We start from the raw sequence: 20,766 nt of genomic DNA, 5'->3' as shown, positions 1-20,766 counted from the left end.
ATAAATACATTCATGCATGCATGCATACATGCATACATACATACATGTACATATTTCAAAACAATGGTACATTAATATCATGACATGGTGCTAGGTTAGCTTACACAGACAATAAAAATATTTGGTTCAGCTTCTTTCAAAAATCCTATAAAATGATTCCATACTTTTCAGGTTTTCCCTTAATAATATATGAGTTTTTCCAAAGCCAGACAATAAGACAATTCCTGCAACCACTGTTTAAAATTAGGGCTTTCTGTGTTTTTCCAATGGCGAGCGACTACAAGTTTAGCTTGTAATAAGCAGAAGATCAACATTTTCTTACCAGAGCTAGTTAAAGTGCAATTTACAGGGAAAATATTTAATACACAAAGTTTAGGACATAAGTCTAAAACTTTTTCCCAAAAAAGTTGAACTTCGGGACACTTCCATAAGCAATGATGTAAAGTTCCTATCTCTAGGTAGTCAAAGTAAAAGATAGTCCCACTCCACCCTGTCAAAAGCCTTCTCGGCATCTAAGGAAAGTAACGCTGTATCAGAGACTCATTTTGTAGAGTGAATGACATTTAACACAACGTATATTATGAAAAGCTTGTCTACCTTTTACAAAGCCGTTTTGATCAGGATCAATCAATAAAGGCAAATACTTATCATGTCTACTGGATAAAACTTTGGAAATTATCTTGATGTCTGAATTTAAAATACTAATGGGTCTGTAAGAAAAAAATCTTTCCCTTGCTTAAGAATTAAAGTTATGAGGGCTTGAACGCAAGGAAAAGGTAAGTCATTGCGTCTACTGTCAATGACGCATATCCGCGTTACCCTCAATTTCCAGATATTTTATGTTTTATTAGACAGGTGAGCAACTGTTTGGATACATTTATCAACAGAAAACTAATCATTGTTATATAGTTCAACACGGTTAGTATTTTTGTTTGAATCGTTTGTTTTCTTGATTTACCACGAGTACCGAGTCATAGAATGTGATTATCGGCCGATCGATCGGAGCATCCCTATTCAACAATAACTGCGAACAAGGCTATAAAAGAACGAAAAAGCGGAAAGATGATTATATATCTAACAAGGGGGAAACCTTATTAAAGTTAAAATAAAGAGAGCACAAGCACGTAGAATAATAAATTATACAAAGAAACAAAGTTTGAGATAATTTGTATCAAATTTGAAATCAAATAATCTAACAAAAAAGTTTTGGAACCTCATTCAGAGATGAAAGGGTCTCCCTAATCCTTACTACAAAAAAAAAATTGCAAATATCCTAGCAGACACGTTTGAAAAGACCACAGCTATTGAGAGTTGTGCCTGGCTTCCAAAAAATACAAGTATTGGAAAAAAAGAAATGTATAAACTAGGGATGAACATTTAGGCCGATACCGATTACCGATAATTCTTTATAATTTTGAAAGCCGATAACCAATATATCTAAATCCCTATTTTGATATAATTTTTTGAGAGCCTAATTACAAAAACAAAAGGCTTACCATTTAAAAGCCATGTCCCAATAACAATAACTTCACCATAAATAAAACCAAGACAATACAGTGTAAGATTCATTAACTTTTAAAATTAATTTTACACTCTGATGGTCATATTTCTTTATTATAAACATATGCCTTACAATGAAATAAAATGATGCCTAAAAAATGCAAACAAGTCATTGTTTAAAGTCAACACGTATAAAGAATAAAAATACATGTGACATGGCCTAAGCACGGACAATAAAGAAATAATTGTAATTAAACCATATTGTTGATAAATAATACAAGAAAAATAAGTGTTAGTTATTAATGCATCAATATTTTTTGAAAAAGATCAATATCACTGTTTCAAATAGCAGCATTGCTGTTTGAGCTGTGTGTCCTGTAGATGAAGAGCTGAATGAACACCGGTAAACTGAAGCGCTTTGTTAGCGGGTTAATTAACTCAACGAAACATATATGAGATTAATCAGATATTTATGCAACATAAACATAACATTACAACTACACAAAATGACGCAAATGCACAAGTAAACTTGAACTAAGTTACGTGCTGGTCAGAAAGTGTAACTCCTGAATGCGCTCTTTCCCATAACATCGCTCTGAAATATGGCAACTAAACCCAAAGAACTTTTTAATACAGTAGTTTTCTTACTATAATGTTATGTACACTACCAGTCAAAAGTTTTGGATCGCTAAGATTTTGAAGTCTCTTCTGCTCACCAAGGCTGCATTTATTTGATTAAAAATACAAAACAAAAAACCCCCTGCAATATTGTGAAATATTATTACAATTTATAACAGCTGTTTTATATGTAAATATATAGTAAATTGTAATTTATTCCTGTGATCAGTGCTGAATTTTCAGCGTCATTAATCCAGTTTCAGTGTCACATGATTCTTCAGAAATCAGTCTAATTTGATGATTTGATGCTCAAGAAACATTTCTCATTATTATCAATGTTGAAAATAGACATTTTTATTTCATTAGTCTTTGATGAATATAAAGTTCAAAAGAACAGCACGTATCTGAAATAGAAAGCTTTTGTAACATTAAACATTACCGTTCAAAAGTTTGGGGTCTGTAAGAATTTTTTTTTTATTTTTTGGGGGAAATAAATAAAATAAGTCAATACTTTTAATCATCAATGATGAATTAAATTGATCAAAATTACAGTAAAGACATTTATAATGTTACAAAACATTCTATTTCAAATAAATACTGGTCTTTTGAACTTTCTATTCATCAAAGAATACTGAAAAAAAAAATATACAACCGTTTTCAACATAGATTATCATAATGAATGTTTTTTGAGCATCAAATCCACATATTAGAATGATTTCTGAAGGATCATGTAACACTGAAGACTGGAGTAATGATGCAGAAAATTCAGCTTTAATCACAGGAATAAATTACATTTTAAAATATATTAAAATAGAAAACAGTTATTTTAAATTGTCTTAATATTTAACAAAACTACGTTTTTTTGTTTTGTATTTTTAATCAAATAAATGAAGCCTTGGTGAGCAGAAAAGACTTCTTTTAAAAACATTAAAAATCTTACCGATCTAAAACTTTTGACTGATAGTGTATATGACAGACCCAATCATAGTTATTAATGTCGTTCATTGCTTTTTGAGCTGAAGCTAAATATTGTCACTGGTAAACTGGAGCGCTTTACTACCCCGTTAATTAATGCAGCTCAGGGGTGACAAATGAATAGCCTGCAGTTACAATGCATAAATAATGTTTTGATTTTTTAACAACGTTGAATATTGATATTTGAAATTATTTAAATCATGAAAATATACTTTAAATGTGAAATTAAAACCGCCAGTAGGTGGGAGCAAGTCTCTGTTAATGAGTGAGTCATAGAGATTCAACCGATTCATTCAAACAGCTGATTCATTCAAGGACTAAGCATTCTTAATCTATCTTAGTCATTGATTCAACTGATTTGTTCAAAAAGCTGATTCATTCACTCAGAGGCGCAATTACAGTGATGTGGCTTTGTTTACCTATTTTCGTTGGCAAAATAGAGCAAAAACAGGCAATATGGTGCCTAAGAAAGGTCACTTAATATTAACTTCTTGTTTAGGCTATTAAACTTGTATTAAATCAATATCACATTTGTTATCATGCTGATATCTGGAGAACAATTGCACACTTTATGTGATATTTATTAACTATATTAAATGACTAAATTAAGCAGTGAAAGCGTGCTCTCTAAATGTGCCCCCGCACTAGTCTAATATATTAGCCTGGTTAAAACCAGACCCTTCTCAGTCGTAACTGAGTTAGGGTCTAGGGAAGGTTCATTCACAGCTCATTTTCAAGGGCGTCACCAACGGACGTCGCTCAAATGCCTCTGTAAGCAATTGCATAGACCTTAAAACCAATCAGATCGATCGTCATCTTGTAAAGCCCGCCTCAACGTTTGTGATTGGTGCCTCGATTTGGAGAGATTGGAAATGAGTTTGAATGGGCTCTTCGCCAGACTAACTTGCAGAGCAAATCTAAATTTGCCGGAAGTTCATCTGGGGTTTCCCAGGCTACTAATATATAAGAATACATCATGTATAGCAGTGGTTCTCAAACTTTTTAGAGTGACATACCCTACTGAGGCATTTGACATTCTTCTGCGTACCCCCTCTCTTCTACTTGGACTGCAGTCACACCTTTACCATATTTTTTGGGACAATATTTGCTCCAAAATTGATAATAATAATAATAATTATTATTATTCAACAAAATAAAAATTTCCATAGAGAAATATGCAATGATGTTAAAAACGAAGTGATACTTTTAAATATTAAATTAAAACCACCAGTAGGTGGCAGTAAGTCACTTTCTTTATGAGCGAGGCATCGAGTCATTCAGTAATGAAGCAAGTCGCATTATTTATGAATGGGTAATTGAATCATTGACTCACGATTCGTTCAAAGCGCAGATTCATTCACGAAACACCGCTGTGTGCTGCAGCTCTGTTGTGGCTTCTGTTTGAATTATTATTTTGTTACCAAAATAGAGCAAAAAATACTGACAGTACGGTGTTTAAAATGAACATCACTTAATATTACCTTTTAGTCTGTTGAACTGTTGTATAAAATCAATGTTACATTTGCAATCGTGTGGATACTCAGAAATTAAAAACAAGATTTCACACAGGGTATGTTTTTGTATCGAAGAGAGTTTGAATCTTAAATCGATCTATTCAACAGTCTGTGTCTATTTTTGATCTTCATGCTAGTAAGTGCTAAATCTCCACTTTTACAAAGGTACATTGTTGAGAACGGCAGTAATGTAGCGCGATTTGCTGAGGCAGATACTCTGCACCCAATCTGTCATAAGCCCGCTGCTTGTGTGGATGCAGTCAGTTTTGACCGCGAAAGATGAGGTAATTTGATCGGATGTCATGTTTTTACTGCATTTGACCTACTAGAAATACATGCCCAGTTTTAATGCAGGGCTCTCAAGTCTCACGCATTTCAACCCGTTCACACGCTTACACGCCAGACCTTGTATTTCTCACGCTGAGGAGTAAGGGAACTTGTCCCGCTATACAATTAATGGACGAGGCGCAGGCAAACGGAGGGACGTTCTCTGCCGAGTTCATAACATCTGCCTCGAGTTATACAGAGTTAAATGCTAGCTACCAGCCAATCAGAAATTAGAATTAGCCTAGTTGTTTCCAGGTAAATTATGTGTTCCCGCTGCAAGCACGTTCGTTACTAGACAACACGCGCACACACGGAGTGGAACGGAAGTTGAAAGAGCACGATCTGATGAATGCGGTTTGCGAACATCTTCATTTATTTTTTATTTTTTTAGCATTTTGATTTTACGATTCCTGGACGATATCTCTTGCCTGTGATCAAAGACAGTGAGAGCTGATCTTGAGGAGTATAGCCAAAATCGTGCTAAATTATTTTTGATTCATTCATAAACTCTCCATCTGCTTTTAAAGGGGTCATCGGATGCAAAATACACTTTTATATGGTATTTGCAAATAAATGTGTCTTTGCAGTGTGTGGACACAATCACCATGCAATGAAAAAAATCCATTCACTTTTTTTAATCCTCAAAAAGCCAAAAAGTTGTTGCTCATTATCATTTAAAGAGACATGCACCGAAACGGGTCACTGTGAACAGAGCTGTTTTTGAAGAGGTAAAAAGGGTGTTGTTTTACACAACCATTGAGAAATTTTAACCAAAGTATGTTACAAACTTTACATGAAGACCCAAAAGAATCATACCAACTTGTGGAAAATGGGCATCCGATGACCCCTGTAAAGGTGACCGGTTTGGGTCTTGACATACATGCTCAGGGCAAGTTGTTATGACACAATGTTATGTACATTGAGCACTGATGTTCAGTTGGCTTGTTTGGGGCCAAATTTATTTTTATTTTTCAATAAATTTGTATTTTTTAAATATAACTATTTATTTTATTTGGATGAATTTGTCTTTTTATCAGATTTAACAATTGTTATAATTTCCATTTTGTGCTGGTCAATTATGAACAATAGGCAAAATTGGACTGCTAGCAAAAATTGAAGCGAATTTGGTTGGGTCGAGGGACCGCTGCTGCAAATATTTGGATGGCTCCTCCCCTAAATCTCACTCTAAACTTTTGATAAAACTTGAGAGCCCTGTTAATGTTATTTGGGTTTGAATTAAATGAAGGCCAAAACTCAGCATTCTGTGTCACCTCATACCCCAGGGGTAAGTGTACCCCAGTTTGAGAACAACTGATGTAGAGTTTGCATATGCACTCTCTCTCTCTCTCTGTGTGTGTGTGTGTGTGTGTGTGTGTGTGTGTGTGTGAGGGATATACTCGATAATGTCAGATGGCTTATTGTTAAAACAACAATTACGATATATATCGCACACCCCTAGTTGTCATAACACACATCAAGCTTGGTCAGAATACGCTAAAGCGTTGTGGAGATATACCTTCACGTCCATTTTGACGTCATTATTCGTTGAATTCGTATAATGCGTTAATCGAGAATCGTTTGACGAATCAACTTGAATTCCATGTTCTCTGGTCTGAGGATGATCTGATTCAGTTTTCGTTAAAAAAATCGGAGCAACTACCTAGGGGAGTTTAAAAAAGTAGGTTTAAGAAAATAAAAATGGAGGACAGGAAGTTTGGCTGACTATTGCATGATTGTTATGCTATTTCTGTATATATCATCATTCTTCCTCCTTGCTGGTTGTTGTTCTTCTTACTCCACCTTTTCTTCTTCAGCCTCTTTTCTAATCCCCTCATCCCATCTCTTTGCTTTTTTTTTCTCAGGAAGTTTGTTGATTAGTGAAGTAGTCAACCTCCTGGACCGGTCTACTCTACAAACACTAAAGAGAGAATGTGGTGGTCTCCAGACTCTACTAAAAAACAATCACCAGGTGTTCAGAGGTATTTAGCCCTGTTCCATTCAAGTCATGCCACTTTAGTATATATAGGGTTTTATACAATATAGATTGTTTTATAGCAGCTTTACAGTAATAACAGGAACATTTTTCAATGATGCAAACAGTTTATTTCGGCTATACAGTAGCCCTAAAGTAAAATAGTGTCATTGTTCAGCTCAAGTCAGTTCAGCAATGATTCAGTTCCGTTGTAAAGATTATCATTTATTAAATTAGTTAATTTTATCTATAAAGCAGTTCTACAGAAAAAGTGATGTAATCAACAACCTCAGTTCAGTTCTCATCCAATAGTGTCAGAGCAGTCAAATCAATAATATTGTTGAATACTAAGTGTCCCCAACTAAGCAAGCCAGAGGTGACAGTGGCAAGGAACCCAAACTCCATCAGGTGACAGAATTGAGAAAAAAACCTTATGAGAAACCCCGCTTCAGTTCTTGTGGTCTTTGCTGGGATATGTGCTGATGGCTGTCGTGTCGACAAGGCCTTCATTGTTCAGTTCAGTGTTTCTCAACCTTTTTGAAATATTGGACCCCCATAATATCTGAAACCAGCCTCATGGAACCCCCTACCCCTGTTCTCACCCGCCATCCACTGTTTAGTTTTCTTTCCAATCACAATGATTTTCACAGTTAAACGCTATGAATGCAATATCAGTGAATGCAAGTTAAGTAATTAATATTTTTTTTAATGACTGGCAACTAGAGCTGCATCTGGCCATTTAATTTGATTGCATTGAAATGGCAACACATTACAAAATCAATCACAACAACATTGTCAATTTCAGAACAATATTCTACTGCATTCTGTAAAACATCACATGTCCATTAATGTCCAATTTGAGATTATTTTAACAACGTCCATTTGAATGTTACTTTCTTTTGTAAAATTTACACTTTTTTTAATACTAAAATTTAATTCTACTGCATTAAAATTACACAACACATGCTTCATATACAACCAATTCTTTGGAACAACATTCTCGTTCAACACATGGAACAGTTTCAACACTGCCATCTATGTAATTTGGCTTTAACTTTTTAACATGTCCATCTGAATGTTATTTTACTTGAATCTTTTGTTTAATGTGAAATTTGCACCTGTTTATCACAAATAAGCTTTTGCATCCTGGGGTGAAGTGTAGCAACAGCAGCAATAAGGTTCCTCTCCAAGCTGAGTCTGTTTCTCTGTTTTGTCTTTATGTGTGCCATGGCTGAAAATGTGACCTCACACAAATAGGTTGATCCAAAAGGCAGCAGTTCATACAGAGCATGTTTCCCAACATCAGGGTACTCCTTTTCAACATTGCACCAAAACTGTGTCAGTGATGTTTTTGAAAACATTATTTTCAAACCCCTATCTGAGGACAAATCAATAAGTCTTTCCTGGAGAGTAACAGGAACGGTCTGGGTGCAGTTAGCCACAAAAGGGTTCCTTATCCAGTCAAGTGCAGAATTATGAACCTCAATGTCAGGAAAATATGATCTGAACTCAGAGGAAAGTTTGTCCAAGTGTGCAGAATTCTGCTGTCTGCAGAATCCTCACTTTTTCAGCTCTATAATTAACAAGGCACATGTCCAGCTGAGGGAAACTACTGACATCAACATTCTGGCATTTCCGACAACAGAGCTCAATTTTCTTCATGAACCCCGAAACTCGATCATACAGGTGTAGGACAGTTGTGTCTTTACCTTGCAATTCCAAGTTCAAGTCATTCAGCTTGCTGAAAACATCTGCCAGGTAAGCTAAATATGCCGGGCCAGCTGTTGTTCTTCAGCAGTGGTGCAAGTGAATGCAAGTGCTCAGAGAGAAAGTCACTGACTTGATCCCATAACTCAAACAGTCTCTGGAGTGTTTTTCGCCTTGAGAGCCAGTGTATATCAGTGTGAAGCAACAATTGCTGGTGTTCAGAATTTGCTCCATCACATAGTTTTTCAAACAGTCTGGCATTTAGAGGGCACTCTTAAAACAGTGTTTATTTCAATCGTATCTTTGTTCAGTTGTATCTATTTGTTTCGATTTGCTAATTTTTTGCAGTAATAATAATAATAATAAATTGAATTTGTATAGCGCTTTTCTCGAACTCAAAGTCGCTTTACAGGGCAGGTGAATAAGCAAGAAAAAAAAACAAAAAAAAACAGGCACATATAGGGATGGGAGGGGCGTGGGGCTACGGATAGGCAGAGGTGAAGAGATGGGTCTTGAGGCGGGACTGGAAGATGGTGAGGGACTCAGAGGTGCGGATCTCATGGGGGAGGGAGTTCCAGAGCCTGGGAGCTGCCCTGGATAAGGCTCTGTCCCCAAAACTGCGGAGCTTGGACTTGTGGATGCAGAGGAGACCGGCTGAGGTGGATCTGAGGGACCGTGAGGGTTGATAGGGGGAGAGGAGGTCAGTGAGGTATGAGGGGGCCAGGTGGTGGATGGCTTTGTAGGTAAGGACCAGGATTTTGTATGTGATCCGGTGGGAAATAGGGAGCCAGTGAAGTTGTTTTAGGACTGGAGTGATGTGGTGCCAGGATTTGGAGCGGGTGATGAGTCGGGCGGCTGCATTCTGGACCAGTTGGAGTCTTTTTATGTAGTTTGAGCTAATACCAAGGAGTAGTGAGTTGCAATAGTCCAGTCGTGAGGAGATGAAGGCGTGAATGAGTCTTTCAGCAGCAGAGGGTGTGAGTGAGGATCTGATTTTGGCGACGTTGCGGAGGTGAAAGAAGGAGGTTTTAATGACATGACAGATGTGAGGTTCAAGGGAGAGGGTTGAATCAAAAACCACGCCGAGGTTGCGGGCCTGGGGGGATGGGGAGACAATGGTGTCGTCAATGGTGAGAGTGATGTTATTGGTTTTGCTGAGAGTGGATTTGGAGCCTATGAGGAGGAATTCTGTTTTATTGCTATTGAGTTTGAGGAAGTTATGTTGCATCCAGGTTTTAATAGCTGACAGACAGGAGTTGATATGGGAGAGGGGAGGATTGTGGGGGGATTTGGTGCTGAGGTAGATCTGAGTGTCATCGGCATAACAGTGGAAATTCAGTTTGAAGTGACGAAGTATCTGACCAAGGGGGAGGATGTAAATGATGAAGAGGAGGGGGCCGAGTACGGATCCTTGGGGAACGCCTTGGGTGACTGTGGATGTTGCAGAGGTGTGATTATGAAGAGAGATGAAGTGGGATCTGTTGGAAAGGTAGGAACGGAGCCAGCTGAGTGCAATACCTTCGATACCAAGGTCTTTGAGTCTGGTGAGCAGGATGTTATGGCTCACAGTATCGAAGGCTGCACTCAGGTCGAGAAGAATAAGGATGTTGAGGGAACCAGTGTCAGCGGAGGTGAGGAGGTCATTAAGGACTTTGAGGAGAGCAGTTTCTGTGCTGTGGAGGGGGCGAAAACCAGATTGGAGAGGTTCAAATAGGTTATTGGCATGAAGATGGGTTTGTAATTGTAAAGCGACTATACGTTCCAGGGTTTTAGACAGAAAGGGGAGGGTGGAAATTGGGCGGTAGTTGTTGAGAGAAGAGGGATCCAGACCAGGTTTTTTGAGGATAGGGGTGACAGCGGCAGTTTTGAAAGCAGAGGGAACAGTTCCAAGGGACAATGAGGAATTGAAGAGGTTAGTGAGGTAGGGGCAAAGGACGGGGAGGCAGGACTTCAGGAGTGGAGTAGGGAGGGAGTCAAGTGAGCAGGTAGTCGGTTTGGAAGAGCTGATGAGTTTAGAGATTTCAAGAGTGGTGACCAAATTAAACTGGGAGAGGAGGCAGTGTGGAGAAGGGGGAGAGAGGTCAGGAGGGATGGGGGGAAAAGGGCCCGTGATAGGTGCTGGAGTAGATACTGGAAGGTCGGATGCAGGGGATAGAGATTGATAAATGATATTGATTTTATCAGCGAAAAAGTGAAGGAATGAGTTGCAGAGATCCGGAGTAGAGGTAAGGAAGGTGTTGGTCCGAGGCTTGATGAGGTTGTTCAATGTGGAGAAGAGGGTTCTGGGGTTTAGACAGGGGTTGGTGAGGATGGTGGAGAGGTAGGCAGATTTGGCGGCAATGAGGGCATCTTTGTTGGCAATGAGGTGGAGTTTATAGGCTTCATGGTGGACTGTGAGAGATGATTTTTTTGTCAGGCGTTCAAGTTGGCGTCCAGTTTGTTTCATTTTCCGGAGTGCAGGTGTGTACCAGGGTGACGAGTTGTTAAAAGTGACAGTTTTTGTTTTGAGGAGGGCCAGAGTGTTAAGGGAGGTACACAAAACGGAGTTGAGGTGGTTTGTGAGATCATCAGGTGAGGTGAGGGTTGAGTCCATGTGGAGAGTGGTGGAGAGCAGGTCAGAGAGATGATGGGGATCAATTGATTTAAGGTTGCGGAAGGTGATTTCTCTGAGGAGGGGGGGGCGGGGGTTGGAGACGGAATGGTGAACCGTATCAGTTTGTGATCAGAGAGGGGAAAGAGGCATGGATGGAGGTTGAGCACTGGTTGGTTAGTGGAGCAGACCAGATCGAGGATGTGTCCTTTTTCATGGGTGGGGAATGTGACATGTTGGGTGAGAGTAAAGTTGTCCAATAAAATTGTGAATTCTGATGACAGCTTGCAGGTGGAGGAGTCTATGTGGATGTTTAGGTCACCGAGTAGTAGCAGACGTGGAGAGAGAGATGAAGCTAGTGTGAGGAGTTCAGTTAAATCAGAGAGGAAGGAGGGATTTGGTTTAGGTGGCCGGTAAATGAGGATAACTGTCATGGAGGAAAGAGCTTTGAAGACGAGATATTCAAATGATGATACTGAAGGGAGGGTGAATTCAGTGATCCGGAAGTTCTGATTATAAATAACGGCGAGGCCACCTCCACGGCGGGAGGGGCGGGGTTTGCAGATGTAATTGTAGCCAGTGGGGGATGCAAGGTTGAGGGAGAAGAAGTCATTGGGTTGTTGCCAAGTTTCGGTGAGCAGAAGGAAATACAGCGTGTTGTCAAGGATTAATTCATGGAGGGCAGGGGCTTTATTGTTAAGGGATCGGGTGTTGAGGAGGGCAAAGTTGGCATGGTGAGAGGGTGGTGAGATGGGGGCAGGCTGGAAAGATCTGAGGTTGTCCCGATTAGCAGTGCGAGTGAGGGGGTAATGCAGTTGAGAAGGGACAGTGAGTGGATTTACAAGATAATGGAGAATAGGTATATGTGAAGTATGAATAGCACTGTAGTCCAGTTCGGGTTTTCTGTGCAGCCAGTCGGTGCGCTCAGCTCTATGTGATCCAGCGGGGGAAGCGTTCCGATGACGTGGCAGAGGTGCGACAGAGCGTGCAGGTGACCAGATGGATGGAATGGATTGTCCGTGTTGGAAGTAAACAAACTTGCGGCGAAAACTTCTGTGGATGTAACGGGGTCGGCGTAGAAGTCCGAGCTGTTTGATGACTGGGATGCAGGATGGAATTGAGTAGTTGATCAGTTCGACCAGTTGCAGAGTTGAATATTTGAACATGATGCCGAGCGGAGGGACTGAGAGCTCCGTGATAGCAGTTAGTGATGGACTAGAAACACAGAAATGGATGACTGATGTAAGTGCCAAAATGATCCATGGCATGACAGGAGGAGATGAAAGCAATTGGTGGAGGTTGCCTGTGAGAAAGAGGTAGGCAATCGGGTTAACCGCTATTGCAGCTAGAATTAGAATTAGCAGGCACGCGTTGATGAACGCGGGCAGCCAGCAAGCGGCTAACCGACGAGGCGACAGTCCGGTCGAGGTGCCCAAGCGGCTTCGGGAACCAGCTGTGAGGCTGTCCAGAGGAAGGGTTACAGTGAACATAAACAAAACAGAAACACAAGAAGGAATAGCAGACAGAGAAGCGGCGAACAAACAGCGCCAGCGTCCTCTCACGTCCGCGTCCAACTTTAACAAGTGTTTACTTATCTTTAATAATGCTTGATTCATAAAATTTATTTAAAATTGAAATTTATATTAGTTAGGCTAGTTGGTTTTTTATGGTATTTTTAAACCACAGGCAAACATTCAAATGTAAGTGTTATTTAGCCTTTTGATTTTTGTTCATGATATTCAGCTACAATTAAATGTTTTGCAATAAGACTAAATGTGAATGATATCTAAGTTTTTGTTTTTGTTTTTACCTTATTGGAATCAAAATTAGGAATTGATAAGCAGAACCGAAATCGGAATCGTTAAAATTCAAACGATACCCAACCCTAGTAACAAGTACATTGGGTGTTATGGAAAGTGTTCCTGGTTCTGGTTGACCTAATTTATGCAGCCTAACAATCCTTTAACAGATGTGAATAATGGAAATGTGATAATGTTTGATGTGTATGCCAAGTTAAAGAGATGTGTTTTTAGTCTAGATTTAAACTGACAGATTGTGTCTGCTTCCCAAGCAAGTTTAGAAAGATTGTTCCAGAGTTTGGGTGCTAAATAGCTGGCCAGAATTTTGAAATTTGCAATAGATGAGACAGACTATAATGCGTTAAGAGGTCACTCAAGTACTGAGGAGCAAAACCATTTGGCCAATTACCAATGCAATGTTGACAGAACTGGACTAATATGTGACCCTGGACCACAAAACCAGTCTTATGGGTCATTTTCTTTAAATTGAGATTTATACATCACATGAAAGCTGAATAAATAGGCTTTCCATTGATCTATGGTTTTTTAGGATATGACAATATTTGGCCGAGATACAACCTTTTGAAAATCTGGAATCTGATGGGGCAAAAAATCTAAATATTGAGAAAATCGCCTTTAAAGTTCTCCAAATGAAGTCCTTAGCAACGCATTACTAATGAAAGGAAATAAATGAAATTTACACCATTATGAGTTCCCCACCACTAAATGCAATGTGTGTGTGTGTGTGTGTGTGTGTGTGTGTGTGTGTGTGCGTGCGTGCGTGCGTGCGTGCGTGCGTGCGTGCGTGCGTGCGTGCGTGCGTGCGTGCGTGCGTGCGTGCGTGTGCGTGTCTGTTTGTGAGTATGAATATGTACATGCCCGTATGTGTGTGTGTCTGTGTGTGCATGTCTGTTTGTGTGTATGAATATGCGTGTGTGTGTGTGTGTGTGTGTGTGTGTGTGTGTGTGTGTGTGTGTGTGTTTGTGTGTGTGTGTGGTTACAAAACTGTTCCACACATTATTCGAATTCGTCCTCTTTCAGGTCATTCTCCTTTGCCAAGCCAGTCTCTGGACATTCTGTATCATCTTCCCAATCATTTGCGAAAAAATCATTTACTATGTTCGTTAAATTATTGCTGTCATTAAAGTTGAAATTGAGCAAACGCGCTATCTCAGAATCCATGGCTTGCACCGTAACCATTTTGCGGATTGTGTACACTATGCACACGAAGAAGTCGCCAGCCAATGAGAGGCGCTGTAGAAGACCGTTGCTAAGAAGTAAACAGTTTTTTTACACGAGAAGGGTTTGTTTTAACCCTCTCTATTGGCTTACTGCTCTAATTACGTTGTGGAGAATTATGAACCCGAAAGGGGGAAATCTAAGCTTGACATAGATACCAAACTTGAGGGGGTAATTCCCAAAAAGCGGACAGCAGCGAGTGCAGTTTGTAGGCGTGTTTTCTGACTTTTTTTTGCGCGATTTTGCTGCATCCATTCACAAAAAATATTTTATATATTTACGGTAGGAAATTTACAAAATATCTTCATGGAACATGATCTTTACTGAATATACTAATGATTTGGCATAAAAGAAAAATATACCCGTGCGACTTACGACTGGTTTTGTGGTCCAGGGTCACATATGGTCATACTTCCTGGTTCTACTTAAAACTCTAGCTGCTGCGTTTTGAACCAGTTGGAATTTAAGCGTGCAGGGCAACCACCCAGTAGAGCATTACAATAATCTAGCCTTGAGGTCATGAACGCATGAACTAACTTTTCTAACTTTTAAGAAAAATTATGTTTTACAGATTCTAGAAATGTTGCTTTCAAATGAAAGATTGGTATCAAAGAGCACACCCAGGTTCCTAACCGACAACGAAGACTTGACAGATTAGCCATCAAGTGTAAGACCGTATTCTAAGTTATGAAGTGCTCAGGTTTTTGGATCAATAATTAAAACCTCTGTTGTTTTTTTCAGAATTAAGTAGTAAGAAATTACTAGTCATCCATTTTTTATATATATCATTTGCATTACATTTTGTTACCAATTGGTGTGAATTGGTATGTTTTGTCAGGGCGTGAAGAAATATAGAGGTGAGTGCTTACCAGCCACACTATAAATGACCCAAAGAGTGTTGAGCCTTTTACGCCTAATCATTTACTCGCAATGAAGACATTAGTGCCTCTTCCTCCTCTTGGCAAATTTGTCTGTCAATATTTGTATGCCAGGAAAAGGTGGTTGAGAGTGCAGTATGAGTCAGCCATTTTGGAGCAGATGGCACAAAGAATACCTGGCCAACATAATCCTCAGACAACATTGAAATATGCCTAAAATAAATTTTCCCTGATGTAGTAATTGTCAAGGAGGACAATATTACCAGAAATGAATGGAGGCTAACTAGGGTCGTTGAGACAAGTGCGGATAAACGGTCCGTGTGGTGCGGTTCAGATGAGTAGTGCTATTTGGGTTTTTGGAGCAAATACATTATATTGAACATTTATCAAACTCTTGTTGTCGCATTATCAGGGAAATTTATATTGTGATTATTTTCGTTTTATTGCCCAGCCCGAAGTTGAAGAACTGTCACCGTCCACTAGCGGGATGCTTGGCACTCTTTTTTTGTATTGCCTTTTTTTTATCACATTTTTTAGAAATCATCATAAATTATCTATCATTCAAAAGCTTAAAATCGTCAAAATTCCTCCTGTGAAAACCGTTATGAAATTGGACATTGCATTACCATGGAAACAGTAATTTAAAAGCTTTCCCCTAGTGTGCGGTGTCATGTTAAATGTATTTAAACTATTTTATAGAGCTGCATGATTAATCATTAAAAGATCACGATCTCGATTCAAACACACACACGAGATCTCATTCCTAAATGACAACGATTCGCCTGTGTCTATTAAACCATTGATAAACTCATACCGAAATATTCAAATCTGTGTTTGCGCTGCCACTGACCCAGAGAGAGCAGTTGTCTGAAACGGCTTTAACAAAAAGTATTTTCAACCACTCAGTATAATTTTTTCTCTCACAAATATTCAAATTATCACTGAAGTATTGGGATAAAAGTTTATAGGTTGCATTTAAACAGTCTACTGTTGTGATAAAAATAGAGCAAATCATGATGAATCAATAAAAGCACATTTTGACCTCCAAAATAAACTCCAATGTTACTCGACCCTCAATAGAACCACTAATTTGGCCAGTTATCTATTTGTTAAACATTTTAAAGAAAGACAAATCCTCTCCAAATACAGATTAAGTGACCATGATCTAGAGATAGAGGACGACGTAGACAAACATGGACAGAGAGCAAAGGATCTGTAGACACTGTGATCTACAGCACATAGAGGATGAGAAACACTGTCTGCTCATCTGTACTAAATATACCAATATAAGAGAAACTTTTCTGCCCAGATTTGAAACCTTGATTCCATCATTCTTTGAACTGAGTGACACTGAAAAATGTCCTTCTTACTTGGAGAAAATGATATTTTGCAGTATGTGTTAGCTATTCACAATTCAGAGACAGCTAATTATCTAGAGTGACCCAATGTATTTATTCATTTATTAAGATAGATTATTTTTATTTATATATATATTTACAATGCTACATATAACATGATCTATACATATATGATTTTTTTGTTTGTTTGTTTGTTTGTTTTATTATTTATATATAATATGTTGATGCTTTGGCATCATTGTGTTACACAGTCATGCTAATAAAGCTAATTTGAAATTGAAATTGAAAAATTTGAAATTGAAAAATTTGAAATCAGCTTTTAGAAACGTAACTTGGCGCTTCAAATAACGATTTTATTGATTACACACTTACGCCATTGGGTGGCGAGAAGTGTCCGTTAAAAAATGAATTTCTCATTGAATCATTCAATAAAGAAATTTGTTCAAAAACGATGATTCATCCATTAATGAAACAAGTATTTATGAGCAAGCCACTGAATAAGTTATTCAAACCAATAAACATTTTTAACTAAATTAATACATATGTAATAAAAAAAAAAAAAATAAGTTAAAATTTTGTCCACAATAGATTAGAAAGATAGAAATTAACATTTTGTCAGAACCTCTAGTAAATTACAAGTTATTCCCCCGGTTTTATAGACAATGCTTAAATATTTTTCCAGACCAAAATGCATGTTTGAGCTGTTTTAACTGAACACAATTTGCACTGACATTTCTTAAAATATGTCAGTGCCATTGTTTTGTCTCAAGATGCACACCAGTAATGTTTTTTTTTTTCCTCAGGCACATTTATAAAAGCGACTTAAATCTCCTAATTTAACTAAAACCTAATCCTGGATTAATCTAAGCCCTGTCTGTTAAACCAAGCCATTATGTTTAGTCTGTTCAGAATCGTGTTCTCTATTTGAAGAAAAAAATTTAAAAATCCTGATAGCTCTACTATTTTATAATCTTTTTAATTTTTTTTAATCTTTTTAAAAGACATTGTCGGAGAGGTCTGAGACTCAAGGTTCCATATTTGGCAACTGTTTTGTGATAGAAGTGATAATGTGACAAATGTAATGGTCAAAGGAGAAAAAAATTCAATGGAATATGGGTTTTACCCAGTGGCTATTTTTGGTATAGCGTCTAAACAAAATATATTATAATTATATTAAAATATACTAGAATTATATTTCTATTATAACTGCACTTATTTCCGTCGTTGGTATAAGTAGCAGTGGGTGGTAATAGACAAGAAATGTACAACTGTACATTACACCCTTATACCATCTTGCTGGTAACGTTTCTTTCTTCATTCAGCAATCCTGCAGCCTGAACCACTGTACTGAAACCACCCTTACATTCCACCCTTAGATTCACTTTGTAAGGCCCACCCAATTGGCTCAACGACGGTTTCCAATTTAGCGGGTAAAGGTAACCTGCGTGTTCTGTCTTTTCAGTGTGCAAAGTAATTTTATTCCAATTAAATTTTTATCTGACTTTAGGTTAGGTTGATTTAGGTTACAACACTAATTGACTATTGGTCATTGGTATAATAGTTTAACACATTTGACTATTCTATTTAACTCTTTATTCAAATTACACTCATTCATTCAGATTCCTATAACTGCTGTTATAGTGCTTTTGACATAAACATCATTGACAATGTAAATGTGCTTGTGCTTTAAAAAATTATATTTGGAAAGATGAACAGGCATCCATATTGAAATGTGAATGTGTCTTAAAGAGGATTTAAGAGAATTAGACCTCCTCAGCTTAAAAGAAAATTCCACTCTAGTGAACATTATAGACCAGCTAATACCCCACAAATTATTACATACCCCACAAATTATTACCCCTTCAAAAGGATGATCTTGGTTTGCCAATCTGATAAGATTCTCATTTCAAGTCTTACAGGTAAATTGTAAGGACAATAATATCTGACATTTCTCTCTGCGTCTGTCTCTTTTTCCATAGTGCAGGGTGGAAGAGTCTTTATTCGGGACTGGAGGACACATACATCGGCTCAAAGCCCTAGAGTAACCTCCAAGCACAAACCCCCCCCCTCAGGTGCCTTGAAGACCCGACTCTGCTGGTTCCACACCCACCATTCCCACGGATGCCCTCTGTCCAGTGAGGACTGTGCTTTTGCTCATGGAGCAACTGACTTGAGACCCTCCACAAAACCTACAAAGATATGAGCCTGAATGGAAGCTTGTTTTGGCTTTATTAATACTGTAGCATTTGACCTGACATTTGGAAAAAGAAAAAAAGAAAAAAAAATGTTTATCTATCCTAGTTGCACCCTTTTTCTTTGACATTTTTTAAGTAACAATTTATTTCTGTTGTATAAAAACATGTTGAATGAACATTGCTAATACTGTTCGGACTTTGTCTAATAAATCCAAACCTGTGTAATGAAATCCATCAACTTTCATTGCATGAAATCCCCCCACTGGAGCATAAAAAGGCTTGTGTTGAGAGAGGCAATGTGCTGTGTAAATGTTAGGAACATAAATAATTTGGAGGGCCACGTGGGGGGTTGGAACCTCTGTGGGTCACTGCCCCTCTGCTCAAATGTCAGCGGACAGGATGTTCCTCTCTGTAAATCGAGGTCAGGGTCTCTAGGTGTACATCATAGATGTTTGATTCAAACAGAACAAACATTAGATTAATCACACATCTATTTTCTGAACTCAAAAGGCTTTGTCGAACTTAACATTTACAAACAGGAAAATGGTCTCATTGTATCTACTTGTCGGACAAAGTACAGTTCAAACTGCCAGTATCTATATCTATGGACATTTAAAGGGTCAGTTCAGCCAAAAATGAAAATTCTGTCATTAACTACTCATCCACATGTCTTTCCAAACCCGCCAGACTTTGAACACAAATGAAATGTTTATCTTTGGAACACAAATGAAGATCTTTTTATTGAAATCTGAAAGCTTTCTGTTCCTCAATTGATGAAAGGTAACTTAAGTTGGGGCATCAAGCGTGACGTCTGCGATTTACAAATATAATAAGCTAACAATTTACCCGTCTTATAAACAAACTCATAGACTCTATTTTGAGCTCGTAAAAACAAATTCTCAGCCTCTTCAGTCGATACCAGATCATATTTTGTCTGCAAAATCTGATGTTCTTTATAAAGGTTGGAAGATGGATTCAGTGAGTACTGAACATCAATATCAGTTAACGAACTAGATAATTAATCTAGTTGCCTCTTTCGCTCTCCAATTTTATAAGACTGATATGAACTTATTAAACCACGCAGATTACATTTTAAGGTCTCCCAAATGGTAGAATTCCATACCCTGAGACCTATTAAGTTCAAGAAAATAAGATATATTTGAGGAGATAAATTTGACAAATTCTTTATCCCTTAATAGACCAGGTTTAAAGGATCATTGATGATGCTGTGGGGGTGCTTTTGGAAAGCTCCAGAACAGCTGGTGTGTGATCAGATATTACTATGTTTTCATATGAGCGGTACTGCAGATATGGAAGAAGTTTATCTTGAAAAAAAGAAGCAATTCGTGAATAGGACTCATGTACTTGTGAAAAAATTAAGATTTCCTTGCTTAAGGGTTTAAAAAGCAAAATGCATCACAAATACCATAGTTATGCAAACAAGATTGAATAATCACGGCACATTTTAAAAGAGATATAACTTATCAAGTCGTGGACACATAACAGTTAAAATCTCCGCCCAGGATTATGAATGAGAGTGAAGGTCACGTATACATGATGAAAAAGAGGTGATAAAGGAAACATCATCATAATTATGGGCATAGACATTAACAAGAATTAGGGGGATTGAAAACAAAGTTCCTGTTACCATGACGTATCTGACCTTATGATCTGCAATTACTAGTGATATGGCAAACGGAGTGGATTTATGTACCAGAATGCCACAGCCCTGGACTTGTGAATGATAGGTTCCTGATCCTGATCGATTGCTCCTGTCTGCCTAGCTGCCTTCTGTGTTTTGTTTGCTTCGAGGCTGAAAGCTCCGTCTAAGCCTCGTATTAGCTTTGTATTTCTTTCTGTTTTGAATCATCATGTACTACCATTTCTAGTTGTTTATACTACTAAATACAGCTTAGACCACATCTCAGATTAACCTGACATCGCTAGCTCCCGTTATTGTTAGAACAACACGCTAGTAACTCGCTAGCCTGTTAACGCGCCACCCGTGCGCTCAGGTTATTTATTTATTTTTCTCGCGCGCGCCCGCGCCTCTGAGTTCATAAAAAGCCCAGGTGAGTAAGAATCAGTCAACAA

The 20,766-nt window shown here is 38.2% G+C and overlaps 1 protein-coding gene across 3 annotated transcripts in view; it reads left to right on the top strand.

Moving 5' to 3' along the window:
• The window catches only part of trmt44 (tRNA methyltransferase 44 homolog), a 182,013-nt gene extending 163,111 nt beyond the window's left edge, over window positions 1-18,902 (top strand). The window contains exons 10-11 of one of the 3 annotated variants that reach the window (XM_077229586.1): window positions 6,797-6,913; window positions 18,457-18,902. In XM_077229586.1, coding sequence (XP_077085701.1) covers window positions 6,797-6,913; window positions 18,457-18,680 — 341 coding nt within the window. In that variant the 3' untranslated portion in view covers window positions 18,681-18,902. Of the gene's footprint in view, window positions 1-6,796; window positions 6,914-18,456 lie in introns of those variants that run through there. The other 2 variants (XR_013203702.1, XM_077229587.1) reach the window with 2 other exon arrangements.
• The last annotated feature ends 1,864 nt before the right edge of the window (window positions 18,903-20,766 follow it).

The sequence above is a fragment of the Siphateles boraxobius genome, unplaced genomic scaffold (assembly GCF_051911475.1).
Source record: "Siphateles boraxobius isolate OS27281-9 unplaced genomic scaffold, OSU_SipBor_1 130, whole genome shotgun sequence".
Taxonomy (NCBI): domain Eukaryota; kingdom Metazoa; phylum Chordata; class Actinopteri; order Cypriniformes; family Leuciscidae; genus Siphateles; species Siphateles boraxobius.
Note: the sequence above shows the minus strand (reverse complement) of the source record. Positions and strands in the feature narration are given on the sequence as shown.